We start from the raw sequence: 24,668 nt of genomic DNA, 5'->3' as shown, positions 1-24,668 counted from the left end.
GTGGATTCTTAAGCACTGTGCCACTAGGGAAGTCCCCAGAAATGCATGTTTATGTGCATCAGGACACATACAAAAATGTTCACAGCAGGGTTGTCTATCATAAGCTCACATTAGGAACAACCTAAACTCCAACGAAAAAAAGAACAGACAGAACACACCAGCTACATGCAAGGAAAGAATGTTACCCCCAATTCCATGTATATTTCATTCCAAAAAAGTAAAATAAAACCATATTCTTTAGGTATGCACAATGAAAACTGTAAAGAAACGTAAGGAAGTGAGTCCAAAGAAAGTCACAGAGAAAGGAAGACATCGCGATCTGCTAAAGGCACGTGGGGGAGAGTGTTGCTTTCTGTCTCAACTGAGGTGTTCATTTTACAGTAATCTGTTAAGCTGCACATTTGTGTTTTATCACTTTTCTGTGTGTTTATTTTATTGCCCAATAAAAATGGATTGGGTAGCTTTTTATCTTTTCTCAGCACTCTGGCAGTTATTACCTAATATGGTCTTAAACTCTCCTCTGAATAAAATATTGTCCAAAGAATGTCTGGAGCCATGGCGATTTTTTTATTGGACACTAGAGCTTGGAGATCTTTTCACAGCAGCACAACTCTGTCAATTTCAACCCTTTTCACAGCATGATATTCACAGTACGGATGCCCAGTCCCCCAATGAGCGATTCTGTAGTTGTCCCCAGGTTTTTGGATTAAAAACTACAGGAGTTATTTCAAGTCTTCATGCCTCTTCTTAACTTTTGACCACACAAGTTCCTTCCTCACTCTGTAAATGACACTATTTTCTACTTCCCAGAGAAAATGGAAACCATCAGCTGAGAACATCTGGCCACCATACCTTATAAACTAACTAGCTTGCATCTCCTCCATCCTTTACTCCTTCCTATACTAGGTGCTCAACAAATACCTACTGATGCTTTGGCCCAGAGATCCTCACTCCAAGTCAGCGTTGTTCTACCCCAGAGATTTTGTCTATGTTGGAGCTAGTCACAGGTGAGAATGGGCAGACCCAGGCCCCCAGTCACCAAAAGCCATGCTTTTAGACTCACTATTATCTCCAAGGGAGGTTATTTATCCCTAAATCACTGCCCTTTGCATAGGATTGCACTACTTCTGGTACAGAGTGATTTTTTTTGTTGTTGTTGATTTCTCTGATCATTAAGTAGTTTTTTCCACTTTGTGTATTTTTAAAATTTTTCATAATAAAAAATTAAAATCAGTTATTGCTTGATGAATAACACTATGATATTGTATGATCTTGCCCTGTGTAGTAGAAGATCTAAAACAGAATTAAATCTAGACAGTATAAGTGACAGAAAGCTATCAATAAGATCAAAAGTGATTTTTTTAAACTACTTTTTTCAAAAAGTCTAAAGCAGCATTATTTTGTAACAAAATTTTTGACATATCACAGCAGCCAGAAGTAACTCAATTATTAAGGTTTTGGGTGCAAAGGAAGAAAAAAATCACTGAATCGTGTGTGTGTGTGTTTGTGTTTGTTAATAGTAGTAATATGTTATGGCTTAAACATTTAGAAAAGACTGTGGTTTTTGCATTTGTGTTTTGGCATTAAAAAAATTGGAGGGGGGCACTTCTCAGGTGGCACAGTGGTTAAGGATCTGCCTGCCAGTTCAGGGGACATGGGTTTGATCCCTGCTCCAGCAAGATCCCACATGCTGCGGAGCAGCTAAGCCCATGTACCACAACTATTGAGCCCATGTGCCACAACTACTGAAGCCCACGCATCTGGAGCCTGTGCTCTGCAACAAGAGAAGCCACGGCAATGAGGAGCCTGCACACCACAATGAAGAGTAGCCCCCACTCACCGCAACTAGAGAAAGCCCGTGTGCAGCAACGAAGACCCAACACAGCCAATAAATAAATAAATAAATTCACAAAAAAAATTTTGTTGAGCCCACATTTTTCTTCAGCCCCTGAAAGCCCCCCATGTCTCTTTGATGTCCATAACTAGGTAGGAACTGCTGAGGACAGGGTTCCTAATTGTCTTAGCCATGCATCACCCCTCATCAATGCTGGGACACCTTAGGGACTGTCTAACAGATGTCCACGGGTGGGAAGGAGGGATGCTGGTGGAAGGGAGGGAATACAGGATTGACCCTCCCAAAGGGTCTTCCTGTTCCCTAGGACCCAGACCCCCCTCAGACTCACCTGACCAGCAATGTAGATCGGGAGGAAGATCCAAGCCAACATCAGCACGGAAAATAAGCCCTGCCAGAGAAAACAGAATCAAGACTCAGCTCCTGCCCACAGCTCCTGGTGCCAATTTGCATTTCCCTCTGTCCAGATGGAACCCGGCCTTGTCTGCCTCTGGCTCCATCTCTTACTTACTGAATAGCTCACCTTCCCAGGGCTGTCACATTTTCATGTTTAAATAGGACACAGGGATGAAGTAGGGCAGAATGGAACTAGAAGCTCTTTGTGGCTCCCAGTGCTATGTCTCCTAAACCTTGCGTGTCCCCCTTTGTCCCCTGTGTTCCCTCCTCACTTTGGGCACATGTTACAACAAGGCTGTGAGGGCAGGCAGGCCACACTGATGAGTAGCTGGTGATGCTGAAAGAGTTTACATAGGTCTCCGAGACTCTTTTTTCTTACCTGTGAAATGGGAATAACAGTGACCCCAGAGAAAGCTTACTGAGCACTTACTTTTCACCAGGCATTCCTGTGCATGCTTTACAAGCAAAAATTCATTTAATCCTCACCATGACTTGATACAGCAGGTACAATTATTAGCTCTGTTTTATATGTGAGGCTCAGAGAGGTCAAGCAACTTGCCCAAGGTCACACAGCTTGTAAGTTTTAGAGCCCAGATGTGAACCCAGGCGGTCTGTTTCTAGTCTGTAATTGAATCTTGTAATACGACAGTGTATGTAGTGTACTTAAGTCTGTGACACAGAGTTAGTGCTTAAAAAATGATGAAGATGACTAAGTGCATCCCCTCCCGCTCAGTGAAAATCATATCGTGAATGAGCTGCTACATAGCAGAGTGTGTCGTATTCTCTTGGGTACCTGTGGGGTGGCAAAAAGATCAAGAACCACTGAACCACATAAGTTTTGTGATGGGCAATTGATATCTAATACACAGAAACACCCTCCAGTCCCACGAAAGCTTCTACCTTCTGCATCCACATGGGAGAGATTCTGAGCCTTCTTCATACATGTATTTGCTTTATTGGCTCCCATCAAGCAAACACAGGGAAGCCTGGGATTTGCAGATCAAACTGATTTTTGTTAACCAGTGGTGCACTTGATGATTCCTGTTTGTTTTTTTCATAAAGTACCACTCTATTTTTAAAAGAGCAGAGCATGAATACAACTGACCCCAGGGATCTACCTATTAGGTAGAGGGTGGACTTCCATGCCCTGGTAACATACTTACATTAAACTCATAAGCAGCTACGGAAAGGCCTGCAGCAGCACCTGACCCTGCCAGGCCAACGAAATGTCCACTTCCAACATTGCTGGCAAACAAGGATGCACCCACCTGTGAGGAGATGGACAAGTCAGATCTTGGAGCCAAGGTCTGGGGTAGACTTTTCCCACTCCCAGTTCTTCCCCTACTCCAAAAAGACCAAGACAAAAGGAGAATTGGAGAAAGCAGGACCGTCCCTAGCCCATCTAAGCTCTTTTTATTTTTTCAAATTACAAGAAGCCTCTTCTTCCCTAAGATTCTTTTACTTCCACCTTCAGGAAATTACATAACAAATACACATATCTATGATGCCTAAAATGTGAATTGTGCCCCCACTAGGGTGGTGCAGTGCACAACTTGAACAACCATATGCAGCATCCCTGGGGGGAGGGAGGATGACAGGTGTCATAGAAAGTGCTTCAGGAAGAGAATCATGAAGCCTGTGTTATTCTCCAGCTCTGCTTCTAACTTAGCAAAGTAGAGAGCCCTCCTTCTAGTAGAACTCTAAGTGGCCAAGACAGCACTTGATGACCCCAGTCCCTGGTCTCAGTTGATTGCATGAGACAGGCCTGAGCACCTGGCCCATGCGGGGCCAATTACATTCTCTCTCCTGGGAATCTGGAACTGGGAAACCATCTTTGCTGGTCCCTTAGACTGGTGGTGTGGAACCCAGGAAGGTGTGCATATAGCAAGGGGATGGGGAGTGAGTAGTATATTCAGCTATGCACTCATCACTGCCACTCTGCTGAGAGAGAGGAGAATGAAGGAGACTTGCAGAGAAAGACAGATCAAGAGAGGACAGAGTGAGATAGAGACAAATAGAGATAGAGATAGGCAAGGGACGGAGGGAGAAAGAGAGAGTCAAGGAGCTATCTGTGAGAGGACTGTTGTGCCTCCCGTTGACTTTCTGGTCTCTGGTTTTCATCTGATTTATTCCATTGATCTCTCCTTATGTGCACTCTCTTGATTACTGTAGCTTTGTAATAAGTTTTGAAATTGGGAAGTGTAATAAGTTTTGAAATTGGAAAGTCCTCCAAATTTTTTCTTCCTTTTCAAGATTGTTTTGGCTATTCTGGGTCCCTTGCATTTCCAAATGAATTTTAGGATTGGCTTGTCAACTTCTGCAAAAAAAAAGAGGGGGATGCAGCTAGAATTTTGATAAGAATGGTGTTGAATCTGTAGTTCAGTTTGAGGAGTATTACTATTTGTGTTAAATAGATACAATCTAGTATGCCTTTTTAATTCCCTTATTGCTAGCCCCGGCAGCTACAATGTCAAACAGTTGTCACTGATTATTTTTTAACTAATGCCTCTGGGTAAAGGGCTGCTCATATTGGGTGATCACTGAGTCAGATCAAATAAAGACAAGTTGTGCAAGTGGGGTTTTCCAGGGAACTGCAAGATGGGTAAAATACTGACATTAATATGAGAACGGGACTTTGAAAGAGCTCCAATCATGTTCTAAACTACTGGTCCTTAAGATTACTGCAGAGCTGAAGAGAAGGGGATGAGAATGGGACCAGGTAAAACACCACAAAACTTCTTGTTCTTATTGAGATTCAGCTGTTTTTCTTGAATAAAATTTCCCTGGATAGTTACAAGCATTAGGTCAATTTCCAGAGTTCTGAAAAGGTTGATTTTGCCACTGTTCTCATTGCTTTTATGCAGGAGGAAATTTCTTTCTTTTTTTTTTTTTTCTCAAAAACAAAGGAAAGTTTTATTCCTTTTTCTTTTTAAAAGCTCTTTATTGGAATATAATTGCTTTACACTGTTGTGCCAGTTTTTGAGGTACACCAAAGTGAATTAGCTGTATTTATACATATATCCCCATATCCCCTCCCTCCTGCGACTCCCTCCCACCCTCCCTATCTTGGCCCTCTAAGTCATCACTCATCATCGAGTTTATCTCCCTATGTTATGCAGCAACTTCCCACTAGCTATCTATTTTACATTTGGTAGTGTATATATGTCAATGCTACTCTCTCACTTCCTCCCAGCTTCCCCTTTGCTCCCCCCCCGACCCTGTGTCCTCAAGTCTATTCTCTACATCTGCATCGTCATTCTTGCCCTGTCACTGGGTTCATCAGTACCATTTTTTTAGATTCTATATATATGAGTTAGCATACGGTATTTGTTTTTCTCTTTCTGGCTTACTTAGCTCTGTATGATAGACTCTACGTCTATCCACCTCACTACAAATAACTTAATTTCATTCTTTTTTATGGCTGAGTAATATTCCATTGTATATATGTGCCACATCTTCTTTATGCATTCATCTGTTGATGGGCATTTAGGTTGCTTCCATGTCCTGGCTATTGCAAATAGTGCTGCAATGAACATTATGGTACATGTTTCTTTTTGGATTATGGTTTTCTCAGGGTATATGCCTGGGGGTGGGATTGCTGGGTCATACGGTAGTTCCATTTTTAATTTTTTAAGGAACTTCCAAACTGTTTTCCACAGTGGCTGTACCAACTTTCAGTCCCACCAACAGTGCAGGAGGGTTCCCTTTTCTCCACACCCTCTCCAGCATTTATTGTTTCTAGATTTTTTGATGATGGCCATTCTGACCGGTGTGAGGTCATAAGGAGGAAATTTCAAAGATCTTTACTCTGCCATTCCCAATGACACCACCCTGCATGCTCCTCTGAAATGTGACTTTTCCACTCTTCCCATAAAGAATCTGTGCTGGCCTATGGCTTATTTTGACCAAGATAATGTGGTAAAAATGACATGTGTGACTTCTAGGCCAAGGCTCAACAGCCTGGCAGCTTTCATTTCTGCCCTTTGGAATTAGATGCCTTGTAAAAAAATCTTGGGCCAGGCCAGTAAAATGATGAGCGGCATATAGACAGAGTGAAGACCTAGCCTTCTAGCCATCCCTGCCAGAGCCCCAGATCTGTGCATGAGGCTATCTTGGACTTGCAGCCCATCCCAGCCACCAGCTAAATGCAGCTCCATGGGTGAATCTAAAGATCAGAGGAGGAACCACCCACTCAAACCACGCGATCAATAGCAATAATACCCTGTAGCTGTTTTAAGCCACTAAATTTGTGGGTGGTTTGTTAGACAGCTATAGCCAACTGATGCGCTTGTTCCAAAGCCCATACTCTTAACCACATCTTCTTCACATTGACATCGTTCTCCTTGGTGAAGAAAGCAAAGAAAGCTCCAAAACTTCCCTTTCCTTCCTGACCTGGGAAAGGGTTATCCAAGTTTATGAGCAGAGAAATGGTCCCAGGAGTGACATGTGAAAGCAGGCATACTTGGGTGGACTGCTGTATTTCTACAGAATTTTAGGAACTCAGCATCACTCATCATAGAGACCACTAGACCAGGATTTCTTAAAACGTCATTATTTTCTTTGTAGCCGTCTCTAAGTCCACTGCACCTGCACTGCTATTTACTTAATATTTTACCTTAAATTGACTTCTTCTTTACCTCATATATATGAATTATATATCATATTATTTAATCAATTAATATATTATATATTAGTATATAATATCATATGAATAATATAATTATACATGAATATACATGTGTATTCACAACCTTAGGAGAAAATCAGTATCACTTGCTCTACATAAAAGAGAACCACACAGGGACTTCCCTGGTGACACAGTGGTTAAGAATATGCCTGTCAATGAAGGGGACATGGGTTTGATCCCTGCTCCAGGAAGATCCCATATGCAGTGGAGCAACTAAGCCCATGTGCCACAACTATTGAGCCTGCACTTTAGAGCCCATGAGCCACAACTATTGAGCCCATATGCCACAACTACTGAAGCCCATGCACCTGGAGCCCATGCTCTGCAACAAAAGAAGCCACGGCAATGAGGAGCCCTTGCACCATAATGAAGAGTAGCCCCTGCTCACCACAGCTAGAGAAAGCCTGCGTGCAGCAACAAAGACCCAACACAGCCAATAAATAAATAAATTCATTTAAAAAAAAGAGAGAGAATCCACCTGCCAGTGCAGGGGACATGGGTTCGAGCCCTGGTCCAGGAAGATCCCACATGCTGCAGAGCAACTAAGCCCGTGCACCACAACTACTGAGACCCAATGCAGTCAATCAACGAATAAAATTTATTTTTAAAAATCTGAGTTCATCTGTGTACGCCTGAGGAAAAAAAAAAAAAACCTGAGTTCATAAAATAAATTTATATAAAAAAAGAGAACCATAAGAATAAAATAAAAATGAAAAAAATTTATTAAATTCTAGGTAGGTTCTTTGCACTACCAAATTTACTTAGCCTGAGGCTCTCATTCTCTTTGTTAAACAAAGAGATTAGCCAGTGCTGGAAGGTTGGTAAAGCCATGTTAGTACTGAATTGTGACTTTGTCTTTTATGTAACCAGGAGGACTGACAGAGAATAGGAAAGGGAATAATGTTCCCGCTATGTAATTTGATGTCATTTGATGCTGTGTCTGCGCACAACTGAAAAATCGTGGGGCACCTGTTACACATTGGGAAACACTGCACTAGATTACATGCTCCTTGAGGGTGTGTATCAGCACTTGAAGAGTCTTTGAGGAAGTTAATTTTAATTGAACCAAAGACTACTTACGGGCCACCACACCATGTCCCCTCCAGCTAGAAAGTAGCCTTTCACTGTGTCTCTTTTGGTCTTCACTGTGGACTGAAACAAAGCAAAGGGGTGGGTGAGGGACATGTTAGCAATCGGAGGCTTCCCCAAATGGTCTAGGCCACTGATTATAACCCGGAGGTCCAGCAGGCCAGACGCAGACACCAAATACATTTCGGTTTTTGTGTTTGTTTGGTTGGTTTGGGGTTTTTTGTTTGTTTGTTCTGGGGTTTTTGTGCAGGAGTCACTGAGCAATACTTCCCATGGACATTGTTTGCCTGAAATATCTTCATTTTTTTGCTGTGTGCATGCCGTGCGGCTTATGGGATCTTAGTTCCCTGATTAGGGATCAAACCTGGGCCCTTGGTGGTGAAAGCTTGGAGTCCTAACCACTGGACAACCAGGGAATTCCCTCAACGATACTTTAATTAAAAAAAAAAGAAAAAAAGATTGAGGGACTTCTCTGGTGGTCCAGAGGTTAAGACGCCATGCTTCCACTACAGGGGGCATGGGTTCAGTCTCTGGTCAGGGAACTAAGATCCCACACGCCTCATGGCATGGCCAAAAAATAAAAATTTTAAATTAAAAAAACTCTGAGGTCCTTAAAAAATAATAAAAATATAGTTGATGTATGATATTATATGTTACAAGTATACAATATAGTGATTCACAATTTTTAAAGGTTCTAGTCCATTTATAGTTATTATAAAATATTGGCTTTATTCCCTGTGTTGTACAACATATTCTTGTAGCTTATTTTACGCATAGTTTATACCTCTTAATGCCCTACCCCTGTATCGCTCCTCCCCTCATCCCTCTCCCCACTGGTAACCACTAGTTTGTTCTCTATATCTGTGATTCTACTTCTTTTTTTGTCATATTCACTACTTTGTTGTATTTTTCACATCAAATATATTTTGTTTGACGCATGGGTTTTTTTAAAGTTTTTTTGATGGGGACCATTTTTAAAGTCTTTATTGAATTTGTTACTTTATTGCTTCTGTTTCATGTTTTGGTTTTTTCACCGCAAAGCATGTGGGATCTTAGCTCCGCAACCGGGGATCAAACCCTCACCTCCTACACTGAAAGGTGAAGTCTTAACCACTGGACCACCCGCGAAGTCCCTTGACCCATGGTTTTTAAGAAGATTTTCATTTGAATGCCCTTAGACGAGACACAGACTCTTCAGGTCAACAGTCCCTACCACTCCCTGCTTCACAGGTGTATAACAATCGACTAGGTCCCCCTAGGCATTTGAGTTTTAGACTCATGCCTTGTCTGTGATAGCTCACAGTGGATACCATTTATTATCAGTACTATGTACCAGACACTATACTAGGCATTTTGAAGCATCATCTCATTTTAATCCTCACCAACTCCTATGAGTGATATCATCGGGCCAATTTAACAGATGAAGAAACTGAGGCTTGGAAGTAAAGTCACTTATCTAGTGCCATATTTCTACAGAGCAGAAGGCTGAGAACTCAAACCCAAGTCAATCTGATTTTAGAACTCTTTGGGAGTGAGCTTCCTGGCATTAAAGGTGCTTTAATAGAGACATTTTAACCACTAAGTATCTATATGTGATCTTGAATAAGTTGTTTAATGTTTCCCAGCCTCTGGGTGCAGATGTTGGTGAGAGGAGCCTTACTGGATGGGAAATGACATGAAATGATATCTTTTCATCCCTGCAGATGATCTTACTATAGAAAACAGACACGGTGGTTCATTCCTGCAGAACCCTGACACAGGAAGCGTTTTCCAAGAGTAAAGAACTCCTTGTGCTAAAAGGGATCATCTAAATCCAGGGCTTCCCAAACCAGGAATACATCAGAGCCTCCCGAGTCTCCTCTGAAAATATAGATTCCCAGAAATGCTAACCCTCACCCTAACTCTACCCCTACCCCTAATCCTGATCCCAATTCTGTCTGACTCAAAAGCCCTGACTCTTGCGAATTCCCTGGCGGTCCAGTGGTTAGGACTTGGTGCTTTCACTGCCAAGGGCTCAGATTCGATCCTTGTCGGGGAACTAAGATCTCACAAACCACACACAGTGATGATAAATAAATAAATAAATAAATAATAAATGAAAGCCTTTGATTCTTAACAACATCTCACCCATCTCAATATGTCCTGCTAAGGTGGGGGAAACAGAGAAAAGTCAGATCACTGGTCTTTGTGATATCCAGCACTTTTATCCCCTCATTGACCTGGAAGAGGAGGCAAAGCTAAGGGGTCAGAGTAGAGGAATGATCTACAAATAGTCAAACTGAAGTGGGGACACCTCAGTAGGCTACAGTTTGTGACCTGAAAATCAGATAGCAGCACATTCTCTGCACCATCCTTATCCCAAATTTCCTAATCTCTTTAATATGTAAAAATTCCTAGGAATTGACAAGAATAAGAGCAAGAACTTAATGAAAATGGGAAAGAAATGAAACCATACTTCACATAAAGGAAACAAGTGGTTCTTAAACATATGCAAGGATGTTTAGCCTCACTCATTGTAAGATAATAATACATTGAGATATTGTGTTTCCCTGTCAGTTTGGCAAAAATGAAAAAGTTTCACAACGCGGTGCTGCTGTGGACATGATAATGACTTCCTCTCATACATTTAGTGACGTATGCACAGATTGACATTACACCTAAGGAGGGCAATTTGACACATGCTATCATAATTACGAATACATATATCCTTTAACCTGACAATTCCACTACAGGGAATTTATCCTACATTATAGTTGCATACATCCAAAATAATGTGTTCAAGATTTGTTTACTACAGCATAAATTTTAGTATTAAGAGATGGGGAAGAATCCAAAGGACCCTCAACAGGAAACAGGTTAAACAAATTGCAGTATGATCAGCTTTGGAATACTATGCAACTTTGAAGAAGATGAGGAAGCTTCCATGTACTGATATGAAAACATGTCCAGGAGACACTGATCAGTGAAACATTTCAAAGTAAAAAACAGTATGTATAACAGGCCACCTTCTATTTAAGAATGAGGGAAATATACACATTAATATTTGCTTGATTTGCCTAAAGAAACTCTGGGAGAATACATTAATGTACTAAAATGTTAATAACAGTGGTTGCCTGTGAAGGGAAGGGCAGCAGTAAGACTTTTCACTGTGTGTCATTTTAAGTTGTGTTTATTTTTGAACCGTGTGACTGTATTGCCTTTTAAAAATATATATATATATATATATTTTTTAAAGCATGGGCTTCAAAGTGAAGGAGATATGGATTCTAATCCCCACTCTTCTAACTTACTAACAGAATAAGGAACTTAACTTCTTTGAGCCTCAGTTTTCTTATCTATAAAATGGGGTATAGTAATATTACCTTCTTCATAGCAACCTGTGCAAATGACATGAGATAACATGAGTGAAAGTGCCTAACACAGTACTTGACACATAGTTGGTACTCAATGCAGTCTTTAAATTTTAAAGTTCTAATTTAGAAATTCTCTGGTGGTCCAGTGGTTAGGACTCTGCGCTTCCACTGCAGGGGGCACGGGTTCCATCCCTGGTTAGGGGAACTAAGAATCTGCAAGCCACGTAGCATGGCCAAAAATAAAAATAAAAAATATAAAGTTCTGATTACTGTATGAACTTGAGCTAGTCTCTCACACCGCCCCAGCCACTTTCCCTCCCCCTGACCTGGCTTACCCATAGTCCAACGGCCAGGACAAAGAGGAAGTACAGAACCAGCACTGCGATGTCACCTGGTTCCAGTGTCCTCTGGGGAAGCGCCTCCAGGGGATCTGACTGCGTGGGCTGAGGGCTGCTGGGGCTGCTCTCCATGGTCCTGAATGAACCCTCTCAAACCTGTGGAAGTGCAAATGTGCGTCAGATGCCAGGACCCGGGGCCACTCTTCTCAACCTCCCTGTGACTACCTCCTTGGGGCATTCAAGCAAGATGACACATGTGGAAGATGAGTGGTGGAGACAGACCTCAGGAAGACAGGTCCATCCACTCACTCACTCATTCAGCAAACATTTACAGGGAAGTCACATCAAATCTACAGTTAATGTTTACCAATCCAACTGCTCACTTGGCAAAATATAAAGAAGAGTAAATGATTTAAGTAGTACAGATGTTTCACCACCCTCTTCCACATATCCAGGAGTGAGAGAAAAACAAGACACCTGAGTCAGTCTCTGTTTCCCAGATACCTCACAGCTGTCTGAGGCTCAGCCAGCCAACATAATCTTGTTCCACTGATGGATATGCCCATAAAAATGCATATATTTAATAAACACTTAGATAGCACCCTACTACATGCCAGGCATCATCCTAAGTGTTTATAAGCCTGCAAAGTGGACACTATTGTTATTATGCCATCTTACAGCTGGCAAAATTGAGGCATAGAGAAGTTAACTAACTTGACTAAGGTAACACAGCTCAAGTGGTAGAGCTGGGGTTTGAAGGCAAATAATCTTCCTCCAGAATCCATGCTTTGAGGCATTTCTCAGCATAGTGCACTTCCTTGGTCAATTTATGGGGTTCCTGTGGTGGGTACAATCATGTCCCCCTCAAAGATGTTTACATCCTAATCCCCAGCACCTGTGAATGTATTATGTTATATGACAAAGGACAATTACATTTGCAGATGGACTTAAGGTTGCTAGTCAGCTTGCCTTAAAATAGTGAGGTTATCTGAGTGGGACTAATGCAATCACAAGGGTCCCTAAAAGTGGAAAAGGGGATCAGATGAGACAACCAGAGAGATGACCATGTGAGAAGGATTTGGCCTAATGCTGCTGGCTTTGATGATGGAGTAAAGAAGCTGGAAAAAGCAAATTAATGGGTTCTCCCCTAGAGCATCCAGAAGGAAGTCAGCCCTACTGTCACCTTGACTTTAGCCCAGTAAGATCCCTGGAGAACTTCTGACTTCCAGAACTGTAAGATAATGAACTTGTGTTGTTTTAAGCCACTGAGTTTGTGGTAATTTGTTACAGCAGCAATTGGAAACTAATACAATTCTCAAGGGTAGTTTTTTACTATAAACAATTTGGGCTTTGACTTTTATTCCTGTGTTAAGATGTGACTCCACTCTGGAGTTGTCAGCTTCTAGGGGTTCAGGAATGAAAAATTCAGTCCTGCCCTCTAATTGGGTAAACCCACTCAGATTATAACTCAATGTGATGTTTCCTACAGTGCAGATGCATAGAGATAGACGTATAAAGGATTCAAGCTTAGGAGTCATCCAGCTGGCTCCACCACTTACCAATCCTGAGAACTTAGACAAATTCCCTAACTTCTCTAAACCTCAGCATTCCCATCTGCAAAATGGGGCAATAAGAGTTTACATTTCATAGATTGCCATTAGCTAGTACCTGTGAAGTGTTGAGAACAGTGCCATGCACAGCCGTGTTCAGTAAATTGTAGCTGCTATTATTGCTATTACTATTATTTTCTACAGTGTGCAGTGAGGTAAGAACCACCTAATTTTACAAGGAGGAATCCAGATGGTAGCATATGAGCAGGGCTTTGAAGAATGAGTAGGTGGTCCTGCATGGCATGAGCAGGGATGGGGGAGCATTCCAAGCCAAGACAACAGTGTCTATAGACATTGAGGTATGAATAAACATGTTGTGCTTAAAGAACCATCAGATTCTTGCCTGAGTATTAAGTGAGATTGGGAGGAGGGAGATGGGCAGTGAGGTTAATTAGCTATGAAGGCATTATACCAACCCTTTGATGTCATTCAAAGAATTCTGTAAGGTCAGTAGCTTTCAACCTACAGATACCAGATATCATAATCTTCAGATACCATCCCCTGTTTTTATAACAAATATTTTGTAATACTCCTTTTACTGAATACTGAAGTTCATACTTCATGTTACCTACGTACACACATAATTTTTTAAAAAAATGAATACAATGCTCTAATTCTATTATAAAAGAGGAATAAAGAAAAGCAATTTATGATTAAAATGATGAATAATTCAACAGGTAATTGTTCCATCTGACTCCACTGAAAGACTCAAAGGGGCAGTCAGATCCTTTTGCCCATCATACCGAATAAATTTTGGGTTTAAGAGAGAGAACAAAATCGGAATCCATTCCATTTCAGAAGCACAGAATAAAGCATGAATCTACAGAGAATCACCGGAACGTTTAAATTTTTAAGAAAATGCTTTTTGGGCTTCCTAGGTGGTGCAGTGGTTAAGAATCTGCCTGCTGGGACTTCCTAGGTGGCGCAGTGTTTAAGAATCTGCCTGCCAATGCAGGGGACACAGGTTCGATTCCTGCTCCAGGAGGATCCCACATGCTGCAGAGCAACTAAGCCTGTGTGCCACAACTATTGAGCCTGAGCTCTAGAGCCCATGAGCTCCAACAATTGAGCCCATGTGCTGCAACTACTGAAGCCCCTGTGCCTAAAGCCCATGCTCCACAACAAGAGAAGCCACTGCAATGAGGAGCCTGCACACCACAATGAAGTGCATCTCCCTCTTGCCACAACTAGAGAAAGCCCGTGAGCAGCAACGAAGACCCAATGCAGCAAATAAATAAATAAATAAATTTAAAGAATTTGCCTGCCAATGCAGGGGACATGAGTTCGATCCCTGCTCCAGGAAGATCCCACATGCCGAGGAGCAACTAAGTCCGTGTGCCACAATTACTGAGCCCATGTGCTGCAACTACTGAAGCCCATGTGCCTAGAGCCCGTGCTCCACAACAAGAGAAGCCACGGCAGTGAGGAGCCCAGACACCAGAACAAAGAGTAGCCCCCACTCACTGCAACTAATAGAAAGCCCACGCACAGCAAAAAACACCAAACACAGCCAATAAAATAAATACTTTTTTAAAAATGCTTTGTGATTTTAAACGTTATGAGGAAGTCCAAACAACTCCCACGATATTCCATCCTTTTAACTTAAGATGGAGCCCTCAGGGGGAATTCCCTGGTGGTCCTGTGGTTAGGACTTTGGGCTCTCACTGCTGAGGGCTCAGGTTCAATCCCTGGTCGGTGGACTAAAATCCCACAAGCTGGGACTTCCCCGGTGGTCCAGTGGGTAAGACTCTGTGCTGCCAATAGATGGGCCTGAGTTCAGTCCCTGGTCAGGGAACTAGATCCTGCATGTATGCTGCAACTAAGAAGTCCTCATGCCACAATCAAGACCCGGCGCAGCCAAAATAAATAAATAAATAAATATTTTAAATAAAATAAAATAAAATAAAATCCCACAAGATGTGTGGTGCAGCCAAAAAAAATTTAGAGCCCTCTGAGATATATCTGAGACAGCTTGGTGAAAATAAAAAGCAGGTACATTTTTTAAACCATTTTTAATTACAGTGGAGTTAATTTATAATGTTCTGTTAGTTTCGGGTGTACAGCAAAGTGATAAATATTCTTTTTCAGATTCTTTTATAAGATATTGAATATTATTCCCTGTGCTATTTTTTTAATGTTAAAAAAACCCTCAGCACTTCATGTTTCGTGCAATCTGGAGTCAGGTTCTAGTCTCAAATAATCCTAAGCATGTTTTTCACCCACAGAAGGTTCGGTGGGACATCTGTAAGTCCTGGTTGCCTGGGAAGTTCTATGAATTTCAAGGTGTCTAGCTAGCATCTCCGGCCTCCGTCCACCCAATGCCAGTAGCACCCAACATCATTGTGACAAACAAAAATACTCCTATAAATTTTCAAAACATCTCCTGGTGGGCAGCAATGCCTCTGCTGCACCCCTCTGCCTTAGGTTAAGAAATGCCAATGAAGAATATTGAACAAGCAAGTGGTATGAACTGATGGTGGAGGGCAGGGGAGGCTTGACTAGAAGCAGGAAGGTGGGCACGAAGGGTATTTTGAAATGACCCAGACTTGAGATGAAGTATAGGGAGGGCGAGAGAAAGTGGATTAGAGAAATAATTTGGGTTAAAATTGATAGGACTCAGAGATTAATTGAGAGAGGGGAAGAACTAGGGAACAGTTTGCTACTTCTAATCAGAGCTGCCCAAAGATGGAATGGCTGGTCCCCTGGGCAGGATGTTCCTTGTTCTTAAAGCAGGGTTTTTCATCTGCAACACTATTGGCATTTTGGATCACGTAATTCTTCGTTATGGGGGAGCTGTCTTGTGCATTGTAGGATATTTAGCAGCATTCCTTGTAGCTACCTACTAGGTCCCAGTAGCCCCCTCCCTGCAGTTGTGACAACCCATAAACATCCCCTGCGTTGAGAACCACTGCCTTCAAGTCCTAGAAGAGACTGGACATTCTTAGAGAAGATGCCTCAGGGGGGCGCTCAATGACCTTTAATATCCCTTCCCACACCAACTACAGTATTGAACCTCTCTCCCTGGGGCTGGGCCTTGCTCTCTGTTGAAAGGATGCTCACAGCTTCTCAGAACTGTGAGAAGACCCAACCAACCATTCATCCATTGCACTGCTCCAAAGACGGAAGGACGAGAGAACGAGGAAAGGAGGGAAGATAGACTTGCCAGTATAGGCAAACCCAACTCTCTTACCCCGTTAGGATGCAGGAGTGCACAGCAGAAACCCAAATTCCACCCCAGATCACCCTCAGCCCTCCCTGTCTCAGTCAAGCCCAGGTTTTACCATCATTGCCCTCTCTTCAATGGGATGGTAATAACCTAACTGAAGCAGAGACCTTGCGGGGAGAAAGTGGGAAGAGAAGGCTGGTGCTGGAGAGCCTCCCTAGGGTGGAAGTAGAGGTTTCATAAAGGAGGGTCTAACCAGGAGGCAGATTCTGGAGGCTTGGGGAGGAGGGGCCCAGATGGTCCTTAAGGGTTAACTCAAGGGTGAAGGCCCTGTTAGGTAAGTAGTGTTCTTACCACCACTCCACAGGTAAGGAAGTGGTGTCACGTGCTTGAGTGCCTAAGGCGAGACTCAAATCCAGATGTCTGATTTCAGAACCTACTTTTTTTTGGGGGGGGGGGGGCATTTTTAAAAAAATTATTAACATATAGTTGATTTACAATATTGTGCTAGTTTCTGGTGCACAGCAAAGTGATTCATATATATATATTCATATGTAATGTTAGGGGAACCACTGACCGAAACCACCTGCCCTGGCCAGGTCTAACAGTAACCACTTGCATGAGTTATCTTACAACAGGAGGTCCTGGTAAGGAACGCGGAACTAACAAGCTACCACCAACTGGAAGAATTCGGGAAAGGTCAAAAGGAGAGAGGAGATGCCAGCGCATATGTCCTACCAACCTCCCAGAATCCTCCTCAATGGAATCCTTCTCGACTGAGTGACACAACCACCAGGAAGGACCCTGAGTCACAGTGACTGGTGAGAGACAACCCAGAAATTAACCCCATCACCATAAAACCCGAGACCGTGGACCACGTGGCAGAGCAGTTCTCCTGGGTTCCCTTACCCTCCTGTTCTCTACCTGGGTGCCCTTCCCAATAAAGTCTCTTGTTTTGTCAGCATGAGTGTCTCCTCGGACAATTCATTTCCAGGTGTTAGACAAGGGCCCACTCTCAGGCCCTGGGAGGAGTCTCCCTTCCTGCAACATATTTATATATATATATCCTTTTACAGATTCTTTTCCACTATAGGTCATTACAAGGTATTGAATATAGTTCCCTGTGCTGTAGAGTAGGTCCTTGTCATCTATCTATTTTATATATAGTAATGTGTATCTGTTAATCGCAAACTCCTAATTTATCTCTCCTTTTTCCCCTTTCATAAACATGTTTGTTTTCTATGTCTGTGAGTCTGTTTGTTTTATATATAGATTCATTTATATCATTTTTTTAGATTCCACATATAAGTGATATATGATATTTGTCTTTCTCTGTCTGACTTACTTCACTTAGTATGATAATCTCTAGGTCCATCCACGTTGCTGCAAATGGCATTATTTCACTCTTTTTTATGGCTGAGTAGTATTCCATTGTATATATGTACCACATCTTCTTTATCCATTCATCTATTGATGGACACAGGTTGTTTCCGTGTCTTGGCTATTGTGAAGAGTGCTGCTATGAGCATCGAGGTGCATGTATCTTTTTAAATTAGAGTTTTCTCTAGATATATGCCCAGGAGTGGGATTGCAGGATCAGATGGTAACTCTATCTGTAGTTTTTTGAGGAACCTCCATACTGTTCTCCATAGAGGCTGCACCAATTTACATTCCCACCAACAATGCAGGAGGGTTCAGAGCCTGTATTTTCAAACACTTCAACTGCTTTGAAGTACTTAGAAGTACTTTGCTGCTTCTGTAACAGGGGACTTGGGGAAGAGGAAAACGAGGGGCGGAGGAAGCTGCTGAACTGGGGAGTGGGGCAACTTGTTCTAGAACCCTGCAGGTCTGAAAGGGAGGACGGGGAGGAAGGAAGGAGGAGGGGCAGCAGACAGACGGGTGAGCCGCCCTCCCCCGTGCACAGCCCTGCTCCCAGCTACCCCTTCCAGGCCTCTGCCTGCCAGGCACCGAGAGGGGCGGGCGCAGATAAACAAGTCATTCATCACCAGCTCCGGGCAGGCTGGCACCGACTCCAGGCTCTTCTCGAGTCCCAGGGAGGTGGGGGCCCTGCCTGCGGCCAGGAGGGACGGGCTGTAACTTCAGGGTGGGAACAGAGTTAGGAGCATGGACCAGAGAAGCTGTGCAACCCAAGTGCTGCTGCCTTAGCCCCGTGCTCCCAGGCGGAGCCCTCCACGTGCCCTCGTTCAGCAAAGCCACGCGGTCCCTGTAACAGGGTCATCTCTATGGCTCAGGGGGCGCTCTTTACTGAAGTGCCAGGCCCAGAGCTCACTTTACATTGGTCCATATATCATCCCTGTCAGCCCGGTGAGGCAAACACATGACACCTCCATGTTACAGGTGGGAAACGGAGCCACCAAGAAGTGAGAGGGAGGTGGGTCCAGGTCCTGGCTGTGCCACTGGCCTCGGGGTCACATGAAGTACCAGAGGTGGGATTCGAACCCAGGTCTTGAACCGAAACTTATCGTTATCCAGTACTGGCTGGTCTGTCTCGTTTTCCTCCCTTCCTCCTGCCCTTCTCTCCTTCTTTTTCTCCTCCCCCTCCTTCACGCGTTCCCTCTCTCTACCTGTTTCTTTTCCACAGACATTTATTAGGCACCAGCTGTGTGCCAGGCTCTGTGCTAGGCACAGAGGACAGAGTGGTGATTCCTGTGGACGTGGGCCCCCATCCTCACGAGATCTCGCTCAGCCCCTTGCAGCCCTTTGTGTGCCCCGAGCCACCCACTGCACTGCGCTGGCAGGGCCTCACCTCCTGGGAGGGACCCTCCCCTGCAGGAGACCAGGGTGAACAGGAGTCTGTGCAAAGCAAGCGCTGTAACAACGGCCCCATTTGCAAGAACACCCTGCCCTGGTGGTTGCCAACTGGCTAAAGAACAGAGGAAACTCAGCGAGCAGAGACAGCTGCTCACCCTTTCCTTTCGGACGCTTACATAATTTGCCAGGGCAGATGTGGAAATTTTCTGAGTCCCAGTGCGAAGCGATGGTGGGGAAGCCTGTCCACGGCAGTGTAGGGGCTCTGAGTGTATTCACTGCGTTTGGTTTCTCAGGCTGGCTCCTCTGTGTGCGTCCCCTGGTGGGGCTACACTATTCTTTACAACATGTGTGCATCTGAAACATTTCATAAAGAAAGAAAAGGAAACAAACAGAACAAGATTTACAGCATAACACCATATGTGTATATTAAATACATTCTGAGACAGAAAACAGTACCAACTATTTTGCCAGGATGCAGGCCTATTTGGTGAAGCATAGCAAACACCTTAGCAGGTGCAGAAAATAAGAGAGACAGAGTGAAAAACCAGGGAAGTACCCTGCGCTGGCGAAAGGTAACAGTGACCATCTAATTACAAATTTTAATTATAGGCAAACACTCCCTGCGAGATAGACGCATTGCAATCAAGGGTAAGGACGTTAGAACTGTGTTGCCCGGTTCGTATCCCAGCTGTACCTCTTATTAGCTCTGTGATCTTGAGCACATAAGCTCTCTGGGGCTCAGTTTTCTCACCTATAAAATGGGGATGTAAATCAGCCCTGTGTCACAGTTTTGCTGAAAGCATTAATCGACTTCGTTACAGAGCGTGCGCAGGTCCAGAATACTTGGTCTGACCTGGTCCTACTTGTAAAACCATTAAAAGAAGAAAAAAAAAGAGCATGGACTTTGTGGTCATGCAGACCCTGGCCCCTACGTGTGTGAATCTCATTTTAAATGCACAGCACCCCAAAGAGGTCAGGTCTCTGATTTCACCCCATTGAACAGGTGGGAAAAACAAAGCCCAGGCTGGGGCCCCAAGGTCGCGCCACTGGTAAATGACTGAACAGAGGCTTCCAACCAGGGTTTGACCTGCAAGTTCCTAACCACTGCTCGGCACGTGAGCCCATGGCAAGGAAAATTCCAGAGATGACAACAAGGTCCGCAGAGGCTGCAGCTCCCGGGCCGGCGGCAGCCACTCACACCCCTTCCTTCCACTCCTTTGTGGACATAACTGCCCCTTGCTCAGCCACAAGCCTGGCCTTTGGCAGAAGTCCAGGATGCCCAGAGAGGCTGGTAGTAGAAGCAGCCCAGTCGGAAGGAGGGGGTCAGTTCTGTAAGGCTGAGTGGAGCTGTCAGAGCCTAAAACTGCAGAAGGGAGGGCTGAAGGAGGACCACCTCTGGCCTGCTCAACCCTCTGATGCTATGCAGTTCACCAGGAACAGATCTCTAGAAAAAGGGCCACAGGACAGATGCCAGCGGTCCCTGAGCCGAAGCAGAGGCTGAAACTGTCCCCAGCCTGTTAGAAAGAGCCACCTCTCTCGTCATTAGGAAGGAAACTATGGGCATGGTAGGGTCTGGCTCAGGAGGTTAACAGGTGTGAGTGCAAGGGACCCAGGTGAGGTTTCTCCTCCACCCGCCTTTCCCCTTCAGTGACAACTCTGTCTCATGATTCCTAGAGAAATAGATGTCACAAGAGCACCTTCTGAGCCCCAGATCTGTCCATCCACATGCTGGCGTGGAATCTCTCATGGATTCCCAGTTGGCATCTCAAAGGTAACACATCCAACTCAGAGACCATGATTTTCAAGAGCTGCCAGTCCTTCCCATCTCACTAAATGTCAACTTCATCCACCCTGTTGCTCAGGCCAGAAACCTGAGAGTCATCCTTAAATCTTGCTTTCACTCATTCATTCATCTAGTGGTCTGTGAACACCTCCTACGTGCAGGGCACTGTGTCTAAGCACCAAGGATGTCAGGGCTCGCAAACATACTGTCAGAGACGTAATAGGGTCTCTTGTCAACTCCTGGAATCTACTGACCTCTAAATCCACTCTGTTCTGCTTCCAGAACAGAGCTGGAATCCATCATTTCCCCGCACCTTTACTTCCATTGCTTTCACTCAAGCCACCATCCCTTGTGTCCAGTGTGGAGGAAGACTCTTCCCTCTTGCCCGCCCGATGCCACTCTTGCTTCTTTCCTGGAATCCACTCCCCTTACATGGAAGTCAGAGAGATCACTGAACATAAATCAGATCAGCTCAGTTCCTTTCCCTGCTCAGAGAACCAGCGCCTGCTGATGTGCTCTGCCGTGGCCCCAGCCCCACCTCACCCTGGTCTGCTTTCTACCCCTTGAGCCCTATTTCTGCCTCAGGGTCTTTGCCATTCTGTACCATCCCCCCCCCGCCCCCCCTCCCCCTGGAGGGCTCTTCCCTACACTCTTGGCTTGTCGAACTCCTACTCATCCTTCAGATGGTGCCCTACTGTCACAGCCCCAGAGGAGCCTTCTCTTGGCTTCACTCTAAGTTGGACCCCAGAATGGTTTGCTGTCATAGCAAACGTGACGTCCCATCACGGTTGCATCAAGCAGGACGTTTCTCTCATTACCTCCCCCTCCCACTGCACTCCACGAAGGCAGGGACCCTGTCTGTCTCACTCACATTGCGTCAGGCACTCAATAAACTCCTGTATGACAAACAAATGTGGAATTCTCTCAGCCTTTGCTATATTCCCTTGTAATTGTGACCCGTCCCCCACCAAAGTCATATCCTCAGGATGCCCTCTGGAGGAGGGCATCTCTCTTAGCTGCTTCCCCAGAATGGTTCATCAAGACGTCATTTGAAAACCAGACCTGGTGGATAAGCTCGCGGCTGTGGGAGTTGCATCTCCGCTTTGCCACCTATCTGTGCCACCTTGGGCACGTTTCTTAATGGCTCTCAGGCTCCGTCTGTGAGTGAGGGTGGCTGGGCCAGCCAGACCAGGCGGGACGGGAAGCTCTCCGCTTGCGCCCGGCGTGTACCAGGGATCATATTTTGCCTTGCAGTTAACAGCGGCTGGGTCGCAGTTACACATTCCCCCAGTTTTGCTGTTTTGCTGTTTTGCTGTTTAGGTAGGTACTTTTCACCTGCTTGTCTCTTCCTCACGCGTCTACCACACCTGTGGGCTGGGCTGCGCTGAGGTTCACGTTCTCATTTGACAGCTAAGGAACCTGAGTCTCAGTGAGGTGGAAGGATTGCTCCGCATCCCTGAACTCGGTTAAGTGGGGGAGCTGGGACCCCCCCAAGCCTGGTGTGCTGACTGTGCCCACCCTCACCCACCGCACTGTGTCTGCCTGGTGTTCCACAAGTCGTCATCCAGAATAGGCACCGTGCACTCCCCCGCCCCAACCCCTTCCTTCCTGCCAACACTGCCTCGGGTTCCCAGACCAGCTTCCCCAGTTTGGAGAACGGGTATCAGTTTGGGGGGCTGGGAGGAGGGAGTCTTACCTTCCTCTGGATGCAGGGCCCACCTGCCCTGGGTCCTGTCGGTGGCGTCTGAGGCAGAAGGAGACAGAGATGGCTGTGAGGAGGGAGAACCTGGGCTCCTTTTCCCTTGCAGCCAGAGTTTGAAAGATAGGTGGTGGCCCTCCCTCTGGCACTGCCTGCTAAGAGAGGCTCCTCGCAGGTCAAACTCCAAATTCCAGCCTTGACTACAGCAGGGGTTAGAGGAATCGTGAATGATCTCCCCCCAGCGCAGAGGAGAGGCCCTGGGCCAGCCCCAACACTGAACTTGAACTTGAACTCTGAGCAGGCCCCTGTGGGGAAGATGGGCTGACCTGAGCCCCGCCCACACGGCCTCACCTCCTCACCTGGTGGGGGGCCCATGGCAGGGAGGGGGAGGGGAGCCGCTGCAGCCCAGGGCACCGTCCCGCTCCACTCACCCACTCCGCCACTGGCCCGCCTCCACGCTGGGGACAGGCGGGCTTGGGACGAGCTGGAGCAGGGGGGAGGAGAGATGCTGGCAGGAGAGGCAGGGGACAGAGGGAACGTCCCAGGAGGGCACTTGCCGCGGCCCCACTGCTGCAGCAGCAGTAACAGTGACCACCTTTGTTCGGCTCCTTTTCCGTGTGCTCTCCAGACCAAGGCAGGACAAAGACAGGCGCCTGGAGCCCGGAGGAGTTGTCAGGAGGAACCAAGCCATGGCTGGGGGCCCGTGTCCGGCCCACAGCACCAGGATAGGGAGTGGGGAATGGCGGAAGGCTTGCCCTGGATGCTCAAAGCATTCAAAATTAAAAAAAAAAAAAAAAAAGATAGTTACTAGCATTTGCAAGACAAGAGATTGAATAACACTCTGGATTTCCCACTTTACTAGAATAATCTGAAGATCTGGCCATACCAGGCCCACAGGGCCACAGGAGTCCACTGGCTAGAGCAGAGGTGTGGCCATGCCCTCCCCCCAAACAGACCCCACCTCCAGCCCACCTCTCTCCTTCCCTTGACCTGCCTGGGCCCTGAGTGGGGCGGTGGGGGGCACCCCTTGGCACAGAGTAATCCAGAAAGCATGGCAAGAATCAACATGCCCCCTGCTCTGTTCTCAGTGCTTCCGTGCCTCTACTCACTTGGTCTTTCCAACAAGCCTCCGGGACAGATCTTATTATTATGTCCACTTTACTGATGAAAAGACAGAGGTAGAGAAGGGAGAGTAACTTGCCCAAGTCACCAGCTGTGATTGGCAGAACCAGGATTTGAACCCAAGGCATTTCATTCCAGAGCACGACGGGCCAATGGGGGAGGCTTAGGGATGGGTCCCACTGGACAGAGGGCGGCCTGGGTGCACTAAGATTCAGCCATGAGACTGACAGCAGCATGCAAAGGGGCCTGCAATGTGGTGATCTGTCTCGGGGGACAGATGGACAGAGAAACAGCTAGAATTGGAGAAGGGGGATGGGAGACAGGGGACAGAGAGCCAGGGAATGGATAGCTTGAGCCTGTGACCTGCAGTGGAGGCCTCAGCACCAGGAAAGCAGAAGATGCGTGGCTCCACCAACCTGAGGTCCAGTCGTGACTTCTTGGAGGCATGTCTGGGGGACCACAGGCACATTCCATGGTCACGGGGTTACTGACAAAGCACGCAGATGAGAGATGTGGGTCAGTGGGGACCATGGCAGACAGGAGAGCTATGTCCCAGCCAGGACTCAGCTCCAACCGGGAGACCACAGGCCCAGTGGCGCCAGACCTTCCAATTGTTCTAGAAAAGTGGGAAGTCCGGAATTATTTTAGCCAATTGTGGCCCACTGGTCTCTGGCAAGTCACCTCCCACAGCTTCTCTGATTATCAGGCTTTTTTAGCCCTCTCTTGGTGCTGTAAAGAATAGGATATAGGAATTCCCTGGCAGTCCAGTGGTTAGGACTCTGAGCTTTCGCTGCTAAGGGTGCA

General features: G+C 45.6%; 1 protein-coding gene across 2 annotated transcripts in view; it reads right to left on the bottom strand.

The window, feature by feature from the left end:
- Nucleotides 1-11,847, bottom strand: part of SLC5A11 (solute carrier family 5 member 11) — a 43,949-nt gene extending 32,102 nt beyond the window's left edge. For both annotated transcript variants that reach the window (XM_057749094.1, XM_057749095.1), the window contains exons 1-4: nucleotides 11,713-11,847; nucleotides 8,016-8,087; nucleotides 3,412-3,516; nucleotides 2,184-2,243 (exon numbers count right to left, since the gene is read on the bottom strand). In XM_057749094.1, the coding sequence (XP_057605077.1) occupies nucleotides 2,184-2,243; nucleotides 3,412-3,516; nucleotides 8,016-8,087; nucleotides 11,713-11,847 (372 nt within the window). The remainder of the gene's footprint in view (nucleotides 1-2,183; nucleotides 2,244-3,411; nucleotides 3,517-8,015; nucleotides 8,088-11,712) is intronic.
- Between the last annotated feature and the right edge of the window lie 12,821 nt (nucleotides 11,848-24,668).

Source organism: Hippopotamus amphibius, chromosome 9, assembly GCF_030028045.1.
Source record: "Hippopotamus amphibius kiboko isolate mHipAmp2 chromosome 9, mHipAmp2.hap2, whole genome shotgun sequence".
Classification (NCBI taxonomy): domain Eukaryota; kingdom Metazoa; phylum Chordata; class Mammalia; order Artiodactyla; family Hippopotamidae; genus Hippopotamus; species Hippopotamus amphibius.
Note: the sequence above shows the minus strand (reverse complement) of the source record. Positions and strands in the feature narration are given on the sequence as shown.